This window comes from Rhinatrema bivittatum, chromosome 3, assembly GCF_901001135.1.
Source record: "Rhinatrema bivittatum chromosome 3, aRhiBiv1.1, whole genome shotgun sequence".
NCBI lineage: Eukaryota > Metazoa > Chordata > Amphibia > Gymnophiona > Rhinatrematidae > Rhinatrema > Rhinatrema bivittatum.
This window is the reverse complement of record NC_042617.1, coordinates 323,015,239-323,036,176: the sequence shown is the minus strand read 5'-3', so window position 1 is coordinate 323,036,176 and position 20,938 is coordinate 323,015,239. Positions and strand designations below refer to the sequence as shown.

General features: G+C 45.8%; 1 protein-coding gene across 6 annotated transcripts in view; it reads right to left on the bottom strand.

Annotated features, from left to right (window-relative positions):
- The window catches only part of AK9 (adenylate kinase 9), an 829,950-nt gene that overhangs the window by 672,517 nt on the left and 136,495 nt on the right, over positions 1–20,938 (bottom strand). For all 6 annotated transcript variants that reach the window (XM_029595283.1, XM_029595287.1, XM_029595288.1 and 3 more), the window contains exons 11-14: positions 12,867–13,006; positions 12,599–12,779; positions 12,024–12,168; positions 1,806–1,892 (exon numbers count right to left, since the gene is read on the bottom strand). In XM_029595283.1, the coding sequence (XP_029451143.1) occupies positions 1,806–1,892; positions 12,024–12,168; positions 12,599–12,779; positions 12,867–13,006 (553 nt within the window). The remainder of the gene's footprint in view (positions 1–1,805; positions 1,893–12,023; positions 12,169–12,598; positions 12,780–12,866; positions 13,007–20,938) is intronic.

The window sequence follows — 20,938 nt, the reverse complement described above, 5'->3', positions numbered from 1 at the left end:
CCATGCCACTTTTGCCGCATGTGCATGCTGTTCTTCCCCACACCCATGGCACCACAACGGAAAGCAGGAGAACAATCCCTCAGTGCCACAGAGCCAATGCCCGGTCTTCTCCTCAGTCAGAAAAGCTGCTGAAAAACCCCATCACTGAGCTCCCCGAGCTGCTAAGATAGCTCACTCTCTGGAACCCCGATACTGCACAGATTCCTCTAACTAGTTCCCTGTTCTCTTTTTTTTTTACTCTCTGAGAACAAATAAAGATACATAGAAACCAATATTTTCTTTTGGTGCAGCGGTTCAGGTTCCAGGAGCACAGGTCGCATAGCAGATCAAAAAAGAGCCAGAACACTGGCTATTTCTGTCTCCTTTCGCCAAATTTTAGCAACCCAGCCCAGGACAAACCGTATAAAAGGGATCCTTCCCTGCTCCACTGGGCTTGCAGTGCAGAACTGCCAGCAGGTGACAGCACTGTCTCGTGGGGATTGAGGGATCTGGACCACCAGATGTCCATCCCACAGACCTCTGTACTGAGCCATCAGAAGGTTCACCAACCCCCTGCTTGTCTGCTTCAAACCAGGGGTGATGGCCCCACCAGGACCTCACAAGTCCCTGGGAGGATCTAGAAATGTTCTTGTCTTTTAATCTTTTTTTTCTCTTCAGTCTGCAGGTTTTACCCTATCTACCATCTTCTGGAGACAGAGAAATACTGAGGGACTGCAGGTGGCACACTGGATTATGTACAGTATCATTGAAACTTTCTCTGTCTCCATTTGCTGGCAGGGAGGCAAAACCCAGTAGTCTGGACTGATATGGGTACGCTCAAGGAATGGAATTTTAGGTGCATTTAAATTAAATTCACTTCTAATGCTGCTGGTTTGGGCTCTTTTGATTTGAGCATAGCTACATCAGGGCTGCTGTGATGTTGCTAGGAAAACTGACCTTTTATTTTAGCAACTGGCTCTGTGACATAACTCAGCTTTTCATGGAAAGGCGATTAGTAAGTATAAACTATAAATGAATGCCTCTCTGCTCATTCGGGTGTGAGTGATGTCACGGAGTTTGATGGCAGCATCACAAGATGTTCCAGCAGTCAACCCAAAAGAGTCTCCAACTGTCTCAGCCTTCCAGTAGATGTAGAGTTTATCTTCAAGGGGAAAGACATTGACTGGATTATTTTGGAGGTAATTTGGGTAAACAGTTTCCACTGATTTTACACTTAAGAGTTTACACAGAGGTGTAGTATGGCTGCTTAGTTTGGGTGGGGGTGGGTAAGGGCTAAGAGGTAATACAGGTCAGTGGGGGGAGGAGGGGAGTGAGGGCACTGTCCCCCAAGTCTCACCCAAGCTATCTTTGATAATTATTCCACCAAACCTACCTGCACATAATACACCTGTAAATGTTCGTCCAGAAATTATTCTCAATAAGAGCAAATCCCTTCCCAACCCTGTTTCTGGGAAATATACATGCACTCAAGACGTAGCCATGGGCAGGCACTTTTACAAGCCAATTTCTATAGAAACAACAATGTGTCTGAAAATGACCCTCCCCATGGAGTGCTGCCATCCATTTAGCATGGACAATTGCAACAGCTCTTGGAAAGCAATGGAAACATTGCTATTTTACAGATTTCAAGGAAGATTTTAAATGATAATCTGGCTCATAGAGGAAGCCTTTGTGATTAGCTAGGGGATTTTGAGGGTTCTGTGTAAGTCCATTCATTCTGTGCATGTTCAAAGGCAGCACAAGGAGCACAAAGCGCTGCGGTTTCAATGCTATAAACTGGACATTCTCTCTGCTGCTGTCCGTACCAGGCTTTGTGTCCTGCTCCAAAGAAGTTTCTTCTTCCTCTTTCGACTCATCCACTTCTTGCTCCTTGGCTTCTCGCAGTATTGCGGCTGTGACACAAGGGAAAAAAAAATCATGTTCAGACTGAACCTTAAAGCAGAATATATTCAGCAAGCCAGGAAGGCACAAAGATTAGCTGAGGAAGCCTACCTGTTTAAAAATGTGGCCCCTTTAACCAGCTAAACTTAGTTGGGTTCAACATGGGCCAGGCCAGAGGCTTTCAAACTTAGCCTATGACTGCAATATTGAGTACTAACACATACCGCAGAACTGGATTCAAATTCTGAGCAGGTAGATTTATCTGACTAGTCAGCTGCACAGTTGGGTAAGTATGGCTGAATATTCATGTAAAGATAACCAGGTAAATGTATACACTTAGTAGCTTTTTAAATATCAACCCCAAAAGAACGTGATAAGGTAAAATTCCATTCACTAGTAGATTTAAAAGGTTTGACATCTCAGAAGACAGCAGTTAAAGAACAGAGAGGAAATAGAATTGTACATGAGATGGAAAGCTCAGGGATTGGCTAATTTAGGAGACGTTAACAACCTAGGAGATTTCCTGCCACAGTAAAAATGGCAGGAATTCTGCCATTTTTACTGTGGCATTCCATTCTTTTTTTTTAATTTTTACTGTGAATGGAATGCCACATTTTTACTGTGGCATTCCATTCCATACTGTGGCATTCCATTCTGGCGGCAGAATGGAACTCTTTACCGCCAGAACTAAGGCAAGAACAATGCCCGAACACTTTCAAAAAGAGACTCAAAACTTGGTTATTCGAGCAAGCATTTAATTAATGCCAACTAATTACTCTTACCTTACTTTACCATTCGTCAGACTCCCCACTAGATTACCGATCAGATTATATAGTAGATTAACACTCCAACTCTACATTCCTTCATCACAAATAAATGATCCATAGTCTGTATATTATATTAACCTAATTCACACCCAGAGCTATAGCCAATCTTTCAAAAGAATCGCAGTATTACTATTATTTTATACGTTATGGTTTTATTACCCTGTTCACTCTTATCCTAGTTTACTCCCCTGTTTTAATGTAATCGCATTCTTACATGCTTGTTATTGTTATAATGTAAACCGAAATGATATGTAACTTTGCTACATGAATTGCAGTATATAAAAATGTTAAATAAATAATAAATAAATAAATAAAAAGGAACCTGCATTGTAAGCCTCGCTTTTTTTCTGACAGTGTTCAAAGCCACCAAAATGCCCTCAAAACTCTTTTGTTTTCTAAATTTGAAAGATAAAAATTGTGGGTCCATGAATGCAGGGTTCTGGAACGAGCCCTGGTGCATGGATGCTGTGGCCCAGGATTGCCACTGCAATAACTAGACTAGGTTTGTTGGAGGGTGCCAAATCCCAGCCCTGGTTCTGACTGAACTGGAAATGCGAAGGAACAGGAGGTAATTTTTTTTGTAGTGGTGACCCATAAATGGAATTATAAAAATCACTGATGAGTCATAAGAGAAAGAGAAAAGTTGTACAATAGCAATGTTAGGCTCCAGAGAGGGCAATACCTGGGGTTACAGATCTTTTAAAGCAGTGGTCCCCAACCTTGTCCTGGGGGCCCACCAGCCAGTCGGGTTTTCAGGATAGCCACAATGAATATGCATGAGTGAAAATTTGCATGTTTGGAGGCAGTGCATGCAAATTTTCTCTCATGCATATTCATTGTGGATATCCTGAAAACCCGACTGACTGGTGGGCTTCCAGGATAGGGTTGGGGACCACTGTTTTAAAGGATGTGACAACCAAATTAAAACCCCCTCTCCAGCTCTGCTGGTCACGGTGTGCCTGAGAGGTGCTGGTTTCATGGGGGAAAACTGATTTTAGTGTTCTTTTCAAAGATGTTCCTTCTACAGCGCTAATGATTGAGCTTGTGCACCACCTCTTCTCCCTCCAGTAAATGCTGGTTCCCAAAATAAGGAGGTAATTTTCAAAGGACTTTCATGTGTAAATATAACATGCTATCGTAGCAATTTTTAAAGGAGTTGCACTTGTAAATGTAACATACTATCCTAGCAATTTTCAAAGGAGTTGCATGTTAAATATAACATACTGTCGTAGCAATTTTCAAAAGAGTTAAACGTGTAAATGTAACATACTATCATATCAATTTTCAAAGGAGTTGCACATGTAAATGTAACATAGCAAATGTTGCTTACCTGTAACAGGTGTTCTCTCAGGACAACAGGATGTTAGTCCTCACATATGGGTGATATCACAGGTTGGAGCCCTGTACGGAAAACTTTCTGTCAAAGTTTCTATAAAGCTTTGACTCACACTGGCACACTGAGTGCACTGAGCATGCTCAGCCTGCAATTATCCCTGTGAACCACAGGTGTCTCCCTCAGTCTCGTCTTATAGCTATAATGGCTGCGAAGGTATGGAGAGAGCTCCAGGTTGCAGCCTGATAAATATGTACAAGCAGCACCGGCTGAAGGGAAGCTATTGAAGCTGGGACGGACACAACAGAGTGTGGTTACACATAGTGTTGTAGGGAAATGCCTGCTTGTTGGTAGGAAAGAGATACAGACCATCAATTAGGAGGAATAGGTCTGTTTGCCCACTGGAACTGTTACGGTTCTGGCTGCGAGCACCGCGACGAGTCCCTTACCTCCGTGTTCCTGGACCTGTTCCCGCTTCACTTGGCCTAGTTCGCAGCCTGTTCGGCGGCGTCCCCGCGACGGCCGCGCCGCCGGGAAACCTCCAATGGATGCCCTGTCTCTAGGCGCGCGTGCGCGCGCCACTTGGGCACTTTTCTAGGCAGTTTCCCGCCAGTGGTGACTCCGCCCAATTCCTGACATCAGACGCCGCGGCCTTGATAAGCCGGCCGCGGACCCTCAGTCTTTGCCTTGCAACGGGCTTACCTACTGGATCCCTGTTGCTTCGTGCCCTGGAGTGAGCAGCCTTTGGCACTCGCTCCATTCCTGCTTGCCTGCTGCAGTACCTGCTTGGTTCCTGCTTGCCTGCTACAGTCTTGCTACAGTTCCTGCCTGGTTCTAGTACCCGAGTCCTGCTACAGTTCCTGTCAACTGTTCTAGTCTGGTTCCAGTTCCCAGTTCTACTCATCAGAATGCCTGCTCCAGTCTCAAGATCATCAACCCGCCTAAGTCCCAGCGGCTGGGCTCCTACGGGCTCCTCCCGGGGGGACTTCGGCTTCCAAGGGTGAAACCTCGCCTAAGTCCCAGGCTTCTCCCGGGGGAGTACCAGCTTCCAGGGTGAAGAGCTTCTCTACGTCCTGCCTGAACATCTGCCTCCCGGCCTGTGGTGCCCCAGAGACTTTGAATACCATTCCCAGTCTCCTGCAGGTCGGCCCAAGGGTCCACTAAACTGAGACTCCCTAACAGGAACTCGCAGCTTGACTCTTGCCACAGAAGGAAAGAGTTAGGTGGAATTCCTATGGAGTGTAGTGTGATCTAGATAGAATGCAAGTGCACTATTACTGTCCAAGGAGTGGAAAAACCCTGTCGCTTTGGTGAGAGAGAGGTGTTGGGAAAAATGGGCAGAGTATATTCTGAGTAAGGTGAGATGAAACATGTTCTAAACATCAAAATCACAGAACATATAGAAAGACATGGTTTAATGGAACAAAGTCAGCATGGCTTTACCCAGGGCAAATCTTGCCTCACAAATCTGCTTCACTTTTTTGAAGGAGTTAATAAACATGTGGATAAAGGTGAACCGGTAGATGTAGTATATTTGGATTTTCAGAAGGCGTTTGACAAAGTTCCTCATGAGAGGCTTCTAGGAAAACTAAAAAGTCATGGGATAGGTGGCGATGTCCTTTCATGGATTGCAAACTGGCTAAAAGACAGGAAACAGAGAGTAGGATTAAATGGACAATTTTCTCAGTGGAAGGGAGTGGTCAGTGGAGTGCCTCAGAGATCTGTATTGGGACCCTTACTTTTCAATATATTTATAAATGATCTGGAAAGAAATACGACGAGTGAGATAATCAAATTTGCAGATGACACAAAATTGTTCAGAGTAGTTAAATCACAAGCAGATTGTGATAAATTGCAGGAAGACCTTGTGAAACTGGAAAATTGCAAGGTAATGCATATAGGGAAAAATAACCCATGCTATAATTACACAATGTTGGGTTCCATATTAGGTGCTACAACCCAAGAAAGAGATCTAGGCGTCATAGTGGATAACACATTGAAATCGTCGATTCAGTGTGCTGCGGCAGTCAAAAAAGCCAACAGAATGTTGGGAATTATTAGAAAGGGAGTGGTGAATAAAACGGAAAATGTCATAATGCCTCTGTATCGCTCCATGGTGAGACCGCACCTTGAATACTGTGTACAATTCTGGTCGCCGCATTCAAAAAAGATATAATTGCGATGGAGAAGGTACAGAGAAGGGCTACCAAAATGATAAAGGGAATGGAACAGCTTCTCTATGAGGAAAGACTAAAGAGGTTAGGGCTGTTCAGCTTAGAGAAGAGACGGCTGAGAGGGGTTATGATAGAGGTGTTTAAAATCATGAGAGGTCTAGAACGGGTAGATGTGAATCGGTTATTTACTCTTTCGGATAGTAGAAAGACTAGGGGGCACTCCATGAAGTTAGCATGGGGCACATTTAAAACTAATCGGAGAAAGTTCTTTTTTACTCAACGCACAATTAAACTCTAGAATTTGTTGCCAGAGGATGTGGTTAGTACAGTTAGTATAACTGTGTTTAAAAAAGGATTGGATAAGTTCTTGGAGGAGAAATCCATTACCTGCTATTAAGTTCACTTAGAGAATAGCCACTGCCATTAGCAATGGTAACATGGAATAGACTTAGTTTTTGGGGACTTGCCAGGTTCTTATAGCCTGGATTGGCCACTGTTGGAAACAGGATGCTGGGCTTGATGGACCCTTGGTCTGACCCAGTATGGCATTTTCTTATGTTCTTATGACAAGAAGTAGCTATGAAGTTGAATATGTAAAACCACTCGGTCATAGAGGAACGCAGGGTCAGATGAGTATGTAACAAGGTGTGTAACTCACTGACCCTGCTGGCAGAAGTGACGTTTATGAGGGAAAGAATTTCCCATGCCAAACTGTGAAATGAGAGGAATGGAAAGGCTCGAACAGAGAACATATAAGACTTACAGGATGAGATATAAGTTCCATTCTGTGACTAGTGAAAATAGAGGCGGCTTGATCAGTTGATAATCCATGGTAAGCTGACTCAGAAGGCGTTTACTGTTAATCGGGTATTCCCACTCCCAAACGATACACCAATTGGAACAGAGGTGTACCTATGTGGAGGATGTCTGGGGAGCAGAATCCGAGGGAGCAAGAGAAGAGAGTGGTGTAGAAAAAAGAAAAAAGGGTAACACCCTTTTGTATGCATCATGTGGTAAATCATGCCATTTTGAATGGTAGGATTTATGCGTGGAAGGTTTTGTGACGCTACCAGTATCTGAGAACATCAGTGAGTCTACGATTTGAGACTGACTTGTGAGAAGGTGAATTGGTTACTGGTGTGAAGATTGAGAAGTATGGGAAGCATACTGGTCTCGGCCAGGACGTGGGTCTGAGGAACAGTGAACCCCGTCCCGTTGCAGCATTAGAAGACTCTTGGCTATGAGAGGCAGAAGAAGAGACACATTTAAGAGGCCTTTGATGGAAGAAAGGCGTCTATGGGAACGCATTGGAAACATGAGTAGGGAGTAGAATCTGTGCACAGTATAGTTCGATTCGGACGCAGAGGGAAAGTTCAGTTGACCTCAGCGCTAGAAGATTTTTCTCGCTACACATGTAGTCCGAGACCATTCGAGAGGATGGAAACCTACATGGAGAAGGTCTGCTAGTGCGTTCGGTAAGTCTCTTAGATAAGTGGCCCGAGGATGCATGGAGTGAGCAAGGGCCAAGGGTAGAGCTGTGCAGCTTCCTTGCAGAGCAGCTAAGAGGTTGTGCGTGCTTGTGTGTTGGAAAGCACATTGTCCCTATCTGTCTGTCTGTATGCACAAAGATTTGTTGCAGTGGCAGTATTGGAAAGCATAAGGGTATAACTCATGGCTACAAGCTCCAGGAAGTTCATGTGAAACCGCGCCTGGAGCGGAATAGACGCATATTGGGTTGAGAAGATTTTAGGTCAAACTTTACAACCCTGAGTAAATGCGAGCATGAGCAGGATCAGACTAGGTTTTGGTTCTAGATCTGCAATATGGATGAGGGACAAAAGCGGTTGAACAGCTTAGACCCACTGATAATGAAATTTCACTGAATCCAACCCATAGCAGTTTCGGATCTATGAGGAAAGTGCATAGTGAAAAACCCAATGGCCCGACAATGAAGAATTGAGGGTCTGAGGTTACTGAATATGCGCGCAGGGACAAGTAGGAATTTATTAGAATGCCTGCGCTTCCTGGACAGGAAGGTCATTGTGACTATGGTATCCAGAAGTGTTGTATAAGGGATTTATGGCAGTGACAGTAATCCCAGGTTGTAAATTTATAGTGAGTCATGAAGACATTAGAGCTCCTTGCGTGGACTGACTGTGGTTATGCAGCTGTCCATGCAAGGAAAAGCATGAATGATGTTGCACTCCTTAGAGAAACAGCAGTGATCGATAGTGATTCAATGAAATATCCCAGTTGCTGGAGCTGGTGCAACCAGCAGAGCTTGGGATTGTAATATTGTTGACTCACCATGAAGCACATAGAAAGATTAGAGGTAATGTACTTACTGAGATATGGAAGCATGGTGATGAAAGATACCATTTTACCTGTGCCTTCTGAAGAAAGTTGGTATTTCTGAGGTCCAGGATGGGTAGAGAGTAACTACTTTCTGTTGAAAGAAAGAATAGTGTAATTAAAACTCCCCAACCCCCCTCCCTCCTGCGCTTTGTAGCGTCTGGGGGAGTGTACCGGGAACCTTGGTACAAAGTGGGGTGGCCCCTCTGATATCCGGCCAGTTGGGAGACCAGGAGGTGTCCAACTGGTGGGGCTAATGTAATCTGGATATCATGTAACCTCCCACGGGAGCATGAGCGGTAAAATCTTACCCACATTTCTGTGTGCTGTACAAGGAGACATCGAGACCTGTCGTCAGGCTTCGAGGTGGACTTGCACTTGAGGCAGTATTTGCTGGATCTCATGTTTAGCAGATCTAAGACTGCATCTGAAACTGTTGATCTGAATTAGGAACCAGAAGCCAGAGTATTAATCAGTACAGAGCCCCATTGCTGAAAATGGGAGGATGTCCTGATGCAATCCCAAAGAAATGATAGAGAGGTTCTCTTGGTATTGTGGCTGACACAGCTGGCAATAGCGATATGTGACACTAATACGGTTCTTGGAAGGTAGATGACCTAGAACTTTTCGAATCATGTGGCCCGAATTAGAGATCACATCTCAATGGGAATTCCGCAGAAGCAGGTACTTACCATCCGACGTGGATCGCCGAAGGACGAGCCAGTGAAGATTGCTGGCTCCGTGGATTTCAGGAGTCATCGAGGGGTAGCCTGTCAGACGTAGATGTCCGTCTCAACTCTGATGCCTGGTATGGTGGCACAGGTATAGAGGAGACAGGCTGGGCGTGGCTGGCGCTACCACAGTAATTTGTGGAGGGCCACAATCCCACACCGATGTCGGTGGGGCACGCCTCGGGAACAGGGGAGCCATCTTTGGCTTGTGAATCCGGCCCTCATTGCAGCGGCTCGATGTCTCGTGATGCCAGTGCAGAATTCTTCAGAACTCGTTCAGGTGTTTCTGGAGCACCAAGGACTGCCAGAACTGTGCGGAACAGTGGCGATGGCAGTGGTGATGTTGCTCGGCCCAGGCATTCTCCAGCACCAAGAAGGATAGCACCGATATGCTGGATGGTGTCGGTGGCGAACAGGCACCGTGGGTTGATGATGGGTGCCATGGTGCTCGGCCCGGTCTTTCTCCAGTGCCGAGGTGGATGCCCTCACTGTCTTGGATGGCAACTGATGACGGACTGTTAGCATGCCTGCACTGCTCCTGGCACTATTAGCGTCATAGGCTAATACGGGGCTTTAATAAGAACCCAAAGCATGGAGCACTGTGTTTAGGCGAGGGCATTACGTGGAGGTGCTATGTCGGCATTGACAGTGTCGATAGTGGCCGAAGCGACCTCGAGGGTATCATCAAAAATATATATGAAAAAATGTCGATGACCCAGGCAGAGCAACGATGACAGTGGCATCAGAAAATGATACCGGCATTGACAGAGTCGATGACCGCATCGATAGGAACATCGAAGAAACCGATGGAAATGATGTAGGCGTCGACAGCATCGATATATGGAGGTGGGCACCGACGGCATCAATGGCATGGCCATAGGCATCTACGGCATGGCCACGGGTGTCGACGGTATTGATTGGATCGACTCAGGCACCAATGGTGTCGATGGCATCGATGCCACCGACATTGGCATTGATGGCACCAATATGGGCACCGATGGAATCGATGGTGGCATGGATTCCGTCGATGGAACTGACATTGGCATCGATGAAATCCACTTTGGCATTGATGGAATCGACATTGGCATCGATTGCATCGATGGAATCGACCCTGGCATCAATGCCACCGACCTGGGCATCGATGCCACCGATGGAATCGATCCAATCGATGCCACTGACGAAATTGATCCTGGCATTGATATCCTCAATGGAATCGATCCTGGCATGGATGCCATCGATGGAATTGACTTGGGCATCGATGCCATGGACCATGGCATTGATGGAAATATCCTGGGCATCGAAGACATCGATAAAATAAATGATGGCATCGATGGAAATGACTCTGGCATCGATGTAAGTGCCCTGGGTGATGGTGGCATCGACCCAGGCATGGATGGCACTGACGACACAAAGGTGTGCATCGATGGCATCCATCTGGGCAATGATGGCACCAATGAAACCCAAGGAAAAATCAGTGCCATGGATGAAAACATGGATGGCACTGATAGAAACAATGCAGGGACCGATGGCATCAGAGTACCGTGGGGGGAGGGGTACCAATGGCATCGAAGAATCAAGGATGGTCTGAAGGGGGTACCGACGGTAGTGATGGGGTCATTGACTGCGCGAAGGTACCGAGGAAATCGAAGGACCTGAAATAGACAGGGGCCCTGGCGGCATTGGAAACTGTGGAAGTCCCTGTCCCACTAGCGCTAATAACCAGGCAGAGTGTCACAGAGGATCACTCGCAGGCTATGTGTGGCTAACTGAAAACATAGGGAGAGAGAAGGCCGCTGTCAGTTGGCAGGCCAGGGAGGCGACAGGAACCGACTGAAAAACAGGGCATAATACTCACTGAGCGTCACATAAATGTACGCGAAGGGAGACCCGTGCAGGGAAAAAGTGTTAGTGAAGTAAAAGTTTAAGTGTTTCCGTGCTGAAAAAGTGTTAGAATTTCTCACAGAGCTCCTAACTGCTATGCTTACTGCAGAGCGGAAAAAAGAAGACTGAGGAGACACCTGTGGTCACAGGGATAATTGCAAGCTGAGCATGCTCAGTGTACTCAGTGTGCCAGTGTCAGTCAAAGCTTTATCGAAACTTTGACAGAAAGTTTTCCATACAGGGCTCCATCCTGTGATGTCACCCATATGTGAGGACTACCATCCTGTTTGTCCTGTGAGAAACTATTGTACCAATTTTCAAAGGAGTTACATGTGTAAATGTAGCATACTATTGTAACAATTTTCAAAAGCCATTTACCGGCATAAGGTGCACTTTCACATGAATAACCTACGAACACTTCGATGGCATATACTGTAGCAATTTTCAAAAGCCCCCTTACATGGGGAATATACTGTAGCAATTTTCAAAAGCCCCCTTACACATGTCATGTGTGAAACCCAGTTTTAAGTGTGTAAATGCTTTTGAAAATCAGGTCCTAGGCTTAGGAGGCTGTTTCATTTCTCCAGGGAGAGTAGGAAAGAAAATGGGTACAACTGAGAAACAGGAGGTCTTTGGGCAGAAAGTCCCTTTCTGATGCTGATTTTAAACTGACAACAGAAATCCAATATATTAATTTTAATACCTGGTATGTCTCCTGGCTCTGGTGCACCTGGCCAGAAAGCTAGCTCGGAAACAAAAATGAGGCTCCAATTTTCATTTTTATGGTAAAGAAACAGGAGCTTTGACTTGTTTGTTATTTTTAAATGACAGAGTTAGTGATTACCTTGCTCCTGTAACACTCGTTTTCTCTCCATCTTAGTTCTGACAGTTAAGATAGCTGCTTGCAGTGCCTCAGATCGGGCGTTGTCAATGGCCTTCTGCTTGAACTTAACCATATGGGGCTGAATAAGTGCAGCCACATCAAACACCTGCAGAAACATGTATATAGAACAAAGTATCTAATACCCGGGCCTCCCTTCAGTTTACAATAGAAATGAACACAAATTCACAGAAAAGGTCTTGAAGGGGCCACGAAGTCCACCCCTCTGAATCCAGGCAGGATCTCCTATACCTTCCAGACAAATTATTGTCAAGTCTGCTCCCCAGATAAAATGCTGCCCTCACAGTTAGAGGTCAAAACTGAAGTAGCAATACATGCTCTGAAGCCCTTCCATTCAATAGAGGACTCCTTGGAGCAGTCTGGACAGAAAAGAGGGCTGTGGCCACCCCATGAATCAGAAGCTGGCAGGGAGGATACAGAAAGCAAGCTGGGGAAAACAAGCTCTCTTTTTTCCATCAGTTATGTGTTTTCTCTACTCCAGACTCAAGTAAGAGTGTGACTAAAATATGTACACCTACCTTTCCTCTGAACTTCTGTGCAATCAAGGAGCAAAGAGTCGTCTTCCCAGAAGATGGAGCACCCAGAACGACAATCTTACAAGGTAAGATTGGCATAGGTGGAACAAGGTAAGGACGGGGATTAAGCATAAACTTCCAGATTGCCTCTTCTGATGACAGCAAGTACATTTTATCAAGAAAGCTTCGAGAAAAGAGAGAGATGTGAACCAGAGTCTAAACTTGCAGCCTTGGAAGGAATAGTGTGAAAAGAACCCTGAATGCTGCTTACCTGACAGCGTATTCTGGTAACCCTTTCTGAATGTAACCTTCCTTTAATGCTACGGGACAAAACTGTCCCCACCGGCTCCTACGCCACCTGTATCTGGGACCAATGTGCAAACAGGAGGAAAGAGCCCGAAAAATTTCATCCTACAAGTTTGATAGACAGGAAGGAAACGTTATAGACACAAGGGCAGTGTATGTGTGTACATTCTTCAACCCCAGTTCCCTATGTAATGATGCACAATTTTCTATGCAATTGCTGCCTTTCCAAAGGCAAAATGTGCCAGTGGGTCTCTGGCTGCTTCTCAACTGATCCAGTCCTGTGACTAGTGAGTTATCTGGCTAAATTCCTCTTATTATGGCCCTCATGATGACTTGTTGTTACTATACTACTAGTAAAGAATTCCATGACAAAATGGCAGTATAGTGACATAAATCCTAGATGGCCCCCCCAAGCCTGCCTCAACACAACCACCTCCTGGCTCATCCCCACAACAAGTGTCCTACCCTGCCCCCCACCTAACTCTGAATACACCACATGTCCCCTGACCCCATCCCAAGGGAAGCTAAGCTTTTCTGAGGCATGAATGATGGCCAATCAGTTCTGCCCTGTTAGCCTCGCCACAGTCCCCCTGTGAACAGCGACATAGGAAAATTGGTTCCTACCTGCAAATTTTCGTTCGTGTAGTACCACAGAGCAGTCCAGACTCCTAGTTTTGCCTCCCCTCTAGCAGATAGAGGCAGATAAAATGTTATTGACATTGCCACCTAACATGAGGTGCCACCTGCAGTCCCTCAGTATTGATCTGTACCCTAGCCAGAAATGAAAGAAACAAAACCAACTACTTGAATAACTAACTAACCTCTCCCTGAACGAGCAGTGAGAAAAAGGAAAACCTTGACGTGAAAACTGCGCCCACACAAAACCCTGTGTAGGACTAACAAAACTTGTGCCATTCTTCAGAGTAATCACAAAAAAACAGATCGAGCAGACTCTCCAAGTCTCCCTTTCCTCCAGTGGTTGGGACTCTAGACTGATCTGTGGTACTACAGGAATGAAAATGAGCAGGTAAGAACCAATTTTCCTTTCCCTGTACTACCCAGATCAGTCCAGACTCCTGGAATGTACCAAAGCTTCCCTAAACAGAGTGGGACAGAGAGTCCCGCTCGAAGCACACTGTCACCAAAACCCATGGCCTATGGGGCCTGGACATCCAAATGATAATGCCTGGCGAAAGTGTGCCACGACTTCCAAGTTATTTATTTTATTTATTTAAAAGTTTTTCTATATCGCCTATACAAAATATAGGTCTAAGCAGTTTACAATGTTAAACATACATAATTAAAAACTATGTCACAAGAGCAGAATGTACTAGAAAACAATAAAAGCACATAAGGTAAATAAAAAGTTTGACAGGGATTTACAGTATTTAACATCCATGGTTAAAAATAACTTTGCAAGAACAAAATTTTAAAAAGAAAATAAAAACAACAAAAATAAGTAAAAAAAATTGACAGGAAAAATAGCCATTTTACAGGAACATGTATAATCGGGGACTAAGGGGAATCAGAATATTATGGTTGAGGTTCAATAAAGACTGAGGAGCTAAACTACAGATCTCCTTTGGCGAAACTAGCTAACACTCGGCCCAAGACGCCACATGAGAACGGGTAGAATATGCCCGTAGCCCCTGCAGAACAGGGTGACCCTGACAGATATATGCAGAGCTAGTAGCTCTTTCAACCACCACGCACTTGTGTCCCTTGATGCCTTATGACCCTTTTTGGTACCACTCCATAGCACAAAAAGGTGATCTGATATACGGAAACTGTTTGTGACCTCCAGGTACCGCAACAAAGCGCACTTTACATCTAACCACCGTAAATCTTTAGTGTGCGGCGCCAAAGGATCCAAATATGAGAAGGACAGGAGTTCCACTTACTGATTTAAGTGGAATGATGAAACCATCTTGGGTAGAAAAGGAGGGAACCATTCTCAAGGACACTCCCTCGTCCGAAATCCTCAAAAATGTTCCTTGCATGGATAAGGCTTGAAGCTCAGAAATTCGATGAGCCGAACAGATTGCCACCAGGAAAACCACTTTCAAGGTGAGATCCTTCATAGTCACACATCTCAGAGGTTCGAACAGGGGAGCACACATGTTCTTTAAGACCACATTAAGGCTCCAAGAAGGGCACAGCTGCCGAACTGGGGTTGGGGGGAGGGCGCAAATGTTTTGCTCCCCGAAGAAAACGCACAACGTCCGGATGTGCCACCAGTGAAATTCCTTGAACCTTACCTCGTCGATATCCTAACACCACCACTTGAACCCTGAGGGACTTAAAGGATAAACCTTTGACCATACTGTCCAGCAGAAAAGCCAAAAAAAGCACTACTGAGGCTTGCCTAGGATCCTCCTGCTGACCGGAATACCAAGCCTCAAAAACTCTCCATACCCTCACATAGGTGAGGGAGGCGGAGGACTTCCTAGACTGCAAGAGGGTAGCGAAGACTGCGTCCCAATAAACTTTATCTCTCAATCACTGTCTCTCAAAAGCCAAGCTGCTAGACAAAATCGATCTGCCTGATCTAAATAAATGGGATCTTGGTGCAGAAGATTCAGTAGGTGAGCTAGCCATAATGGTCCATCTACTGCTAGGTTAACTAAGTCTGCAAACCACGGATGCCTCGGCCACTCTGGCGTGATGAGAATCATGTCACCTGGATGAATCTCTATGCACCACAAGATCTTGCCTACTAATGGCCAAGGAGGAAACATATACAGGAAGATGTCTGTCGGCCAAGGGAGAACATAGGCATCTACCCCTTCTGCTTCTCTTTCTCTTCACCGGCTGAACAAATGTGGGGACTTGGTACTGCGGAAGGTCACCATCAAATCTACACACGATGTGCCCCACCTGTGACTGATGAGGCGCATTGCTTCTTCTTACAGATCCCACTCTCCAGGGTCCAGTTGCTGCCGGCTTAGAAAATTCACTTGCACTTTGTCCGAGCCCGCTATGTGGGAGGGTGCCAAGTGCTCCAAATGTTGTTCTGCCCAATCGACCAAAAGCCGGGCCTCCTGAGCCAATGCTCAACTTTTGGTACTCCCCTGTCGATAGATGTAAGCTACTTTTGTCGCATCGTCTGACAAGACCCTCAACAGCCTTCCCCTCACCAAGGGTAGAAACACTTGCAGGGCTAAACACACTGCTCTCACCTCTATACAACTGATGGACCACGAGGCTTCCTCCATCAACCACTGCCCTTGCACAGACTGGTTCTGACATACCACTCCCCACCCGGAGAGACTGGCATCAGTAGTGACGATCAACCAGATCGTAATGTCCAGGTCCACGCCTCGATTCAACTTGTCCAGGAGGAGCTATCAGAAAAGACTTGAACGTGCAAACTCAGTAAGAGGGAGAGGTAGCTGAAAATGCTCCGACAACGGGTCCGAGCGAGATAGTAAAGCCGACTGTAGAGGCCTCATATGAATAAACGCCCATGGAACCAACTCCAAGGTGGAAGCTTGCAAGTAATCCCAAACCTGAGCCTGCAATTTGGAAAACCACTCTTCGGTGAGGAATACCTTCCCCACTCTGGTATCGAAACGCACCCCCAGGAATTCCAAACTTTGGAAAGGAACAGGATGACTCTTGGACAGATTGACTATCCACCCCAACAACCTCGGGCACCAGAGGACCAAATCTACTGCCCTCTGACAAAGGGATTCTGACTTTGCCCGAATCAACCAGTCATCCAGAAAGGAGTGGACCAGGACCCCCTCTCTCTGGAGAGGTGCAGCCACTAAGACCATTACCTTGGTAAAGTTCTTGGGTGTAGTCGCCAGACCGAAGGGCAGAGTGCAAAATTGAAAATGCTCCCCCAGAATCATGAATCTCAGATATCTTTGATGATCGGGCTGGATTCCTATGTGCAAGTACACTTCGGTTAAATCCAGGGACACTAGGTACTCCCCCTTGTGCACTACGGCAATCACCAAATGTAGGGTTTCCATTCGGGACCGAAGAACTCTCAGAGCCACATTCACCTTTTTTAAATCGATGACTGGATGGAACATTCCCTCCATCTTGGGAACTATGAAATAAATGGAATAGCGGCCTGTCCCTTGCTCCTCCAGGGGGACAGGAACAATGGCTCCTAGCTTGCGCAGGCGACGAACGGTGTCTTGTACCGCCAGTTTCTTCTCTTCGTAAGTGCATGGGGAGACTAAAAACTGATCTCTTGGCAGCCGAGCAAATTCTAAAGCATAACCTTGTTTTATCACACTTAAAACCCAATGATCTGACGTGATTTTGGTACACTGTTCGTAGAATAGAGCCAGACAGCCCCCTACCACTGGAACAGAAGAGTGGACAGGTCTTGCATCATTGGGATGATTTGGCTCCACCTCCACCCTGGGAAGAGCCATCTCTGCCGGACCAACGCCCATGAAAGGACTGACTCCAGGATGGTTGCCTGCCAGAGAACTGCCTCGGAGTAGCTCCTGACGCTCTGGGTGCCCGAAATCTTAGACTTCTTCTAAAGCAGGAACGAGGAGAAAAGGAGCCTTTCCCTTTCGGCTTATCTTCCAGCAACTTATGAATCTTTTTCTCACCGAGGAACTTGATCATCTCCTCTAAGTCTTTACCAAAAAACAATTTCACCTTAAAGGGCAAAGATCTCAACTGAGACTTGGAGGAAACGTCGGCTGACCAATTCTTCAACCAGAGGAGTCACTGAGCTGAAACTGTTGACATCATAGTCCTGGAGGAGGTCCTGAGAAGATCATACAAAGCATCCGCACTATACACCACAATGGCTTCCAGCAGCTCTGCCTGTTGAGACTCAGATTCAGACAAAGACTTATCCGCCTGCAACTGCTGCACCCAGTGAAGTCCTGCACTCAACATAAAACTACTACATATAGCAGCCCGAGCACCAAGGGCAGACACCTCAAAAATCTTTCTATCCTAAAGGTCCTTCAGAGCTGTAGCATCGGCAACCGGAATGGTCATCTTCTTGGTTACCGCTGAGTGAGAGGTATCCACCTTCATGACCTTCAGAAGGTCAAGTGCATTCTCTGGCCATGGATACAATTTATACATGGCTCTGCTGATCTTTAAACCTGTGTCTGGAGTATCCCACTCCCTGAATAGCAACGTGCTAACCAACTTATGAAAAGGAAAAGACCTTGCTGGACTCCAAAGGCCAACCATGACTGGGTCCACTGCTTCCAATTCGGAATCCTCTCACAAGACCTCTATGCCCAGTTCCTCCAGAACTGTGGGTATGAAAGGACACAGCGCCTCCCTGTGGAACAACTGGCATCACGTGTGGGAAGCCAGATAACATCAAGGGGCACCCTGCAGCGCTTCTCACCCCACAGTCATGGGAGGGGAAGTGAAGGAAATAGCTTGATCTTCACCTGGAACTGGAAAGAAGCAGCGATGTAAGTGCTGCGATCATTAGACCCGCCCCCCCATGACGTCACTAACATCAGACAGTTAAGACAGCCTCAACACCAGGCGTCGCGCGCCGGGCGTCGCACGCCGAAGGGGCGCGACAAAGGGGCTCTCCCCTTTGTGCACCCCTTCGTGCAAACCTTTGTGTATATGTAAAAATTTATTTTTATGTTTCCTTTGTTAACTAAGCTGTTTCATTGTATTCGACTAAGGAATTTTTTCCTGCTTTTTCTGTTTCACTGTAAACCGGCATGATTTGCATTTAATGCAAGAGTGTCGGTATATAAAAGTAAAAAAAAATAAAAATAAATAAATAAATAACTGTACCGCCTTAGGATTATCTCCATTGACTGCCGAGCTCTTCGATAATGCCTGATCCGGGTTCTGATCCACCAAACCCAGATCGGACCCCTGAGAGTCCTGCACTTGCCGATCATCTTTTTCAGAAGTTTTGGAGAAGCTGTCCACAGCTGGCAGTGGCACCGTGGCCCTCAGGAGTCGCCTGACCTTTCTGGTGCCCACATACCTGGAAGGCCTGGATTTCTTTGCTGGCTTTTTGTGGAAGCCCCCTTTCAGGTCTGTGTCACGCAGACTTCCTGGACTTATAGGCTTTGTGCAGTAAAAGAACAAAATCCGAAGCGAAGGTAGAAGAGGCATTTGAATCTTTGAGGTCCTCACTTCCTAATGGGGGCCCTTCAGCATTTGGACCTCCCCTGGAGGTCCCGACCACTGGAAAAGGAGGAGGGAAATCTCCATCACTCTCCATGGCTCGCGCGGGAGTCCTGAACTTTAATAAAATGGGCACCGTTCCCGCGCTCAGCGGGAAGGGATAATCGGTGGTCTGTCGGGTCACGGCACCTGGCCACCTTTTCTTCCGTTGAGCTCACTGAGGTGCCCTCCCCTCCGGGGAGGTATTGGGAGCATAACACACATCTCCACAAGCTGTACAAGCCGCACCACGTGGCATTGAAACTGGTGCTGGGCAGCGAAAGACAAACCGTTGGAGGAACGGGGAGAAACTGACTGAGCCAAACGAGAAGGGAGCAGAGCTGGAATCACAAAACATGCCATCCCACGGCAACCCCCTTCTGCTCTAATAAAATTTCCTTCTTTTTTTATTTTAAACAAAAACTTTAACAAATAATAAAGAAAGCACTTCCCTCAAGAATGGCTGCAGGCTCCTTCCATCCCTCAGGGCGAGTGAACCGGGACCCCCAGTTTTCAGCCCTGTCCAGCGAAAATGGAGCGAGCTACAAAATGGTCCCCAACCCCCTGCTTGTCCATCTCAAAAACCAGGAGGGATGGCCCCACCAGGACCTAACAACCCCCTGGGACACAAGCATTACTGAAAGCTGCAGTTCTATATATATATATATATATATATATATATATATATATATATATATATATATATATATATATATATATATTTTATTTATTTTTTTTTAACTCAGACTGCAGGCTTTGCACCTCCACCATCTGCTGGAGACAGAGAAATATTGGCTTGGGTACAGATCAATACTGAGGGACTACAGGTGGCACCTCGTGTTAAGTGTTAGTGTCAGTAAAACTTTCTCTGTCTCCATCTGCTGCAGGGGAGGAAAAACCAGGGAGTCTGGACTGATCTGGGTACATATAGGGAAGTCCTAGATGGCCCCCTCATGCCCGCCTCAACATAACCACCTCCTAGCCCACCCACACAACAAGTGTTCTACCCTGCCGCCCACCTAACTCTGAATATACCACATGTCCCCTGGCCCCAGCCCAAGGGAAGCTAAGCTTTTCTGAGGCATGAATGATGGCCAATCAGTTCTCCCCTGCTAGCCTCGCCACAGTTCCCATGTTCCCTGACATCCATTTTGCACAGGCATTTGAAGCAAAATGGTATGACCCAATGGCAAATACCGCTCATTAATTGTTAGTACACACTATTGGCCATTAGTGTGCACTAACTGTGAAAAGCACAGGCTATTGTCCTACAGTACATGTGAAGAGTGAACAACAAGCACATAAACATGATGGGCACAAATACAAGGAGAACTAACTGCTGGGAACTGCCTTTGATATTTATTTATTTTAAAATAAATAATTTATTTCCTATCAGAAAATAACTTACTAAGCAATTTACAACAAAGTGCAAAACAGATTAAAAAATACAAAATACATAAATTAAAAATACATAAGATAATAAAACCTTCTGGGACAAATTTTCTTCATTTCCTCTGCACTCAGCAATTTCATTCATCAAACACGTTTTTAGGGCTTTCCTTAATTTAAAAAATCTACCTCTATGAGTATATTTTTGGAAAAGATCAGTGGATAAGTGCATTAACATGTTACTTAATTTTTGAAAATGGCTCCCCATTAATGTGGGTATAAGGGGATGGGGCTAGGTGGAGGGAGGTGAATAACCACATTCGCTTTATGCTGTGCACCCGGAATGCCATTAGCTTGCAGGTCCGCAGTTACAAAAATACTCCAGGGGAATCTGAAAACTGGCCCTTGTATATTTAGCACGATCATTCAGAAAGCTGCTTTGTACTAGTTCAGTTCGTTCTAGGACATGGGCTGATCAGCAGGAACCCAGTTTTATGGCATTGCTCTTTTACA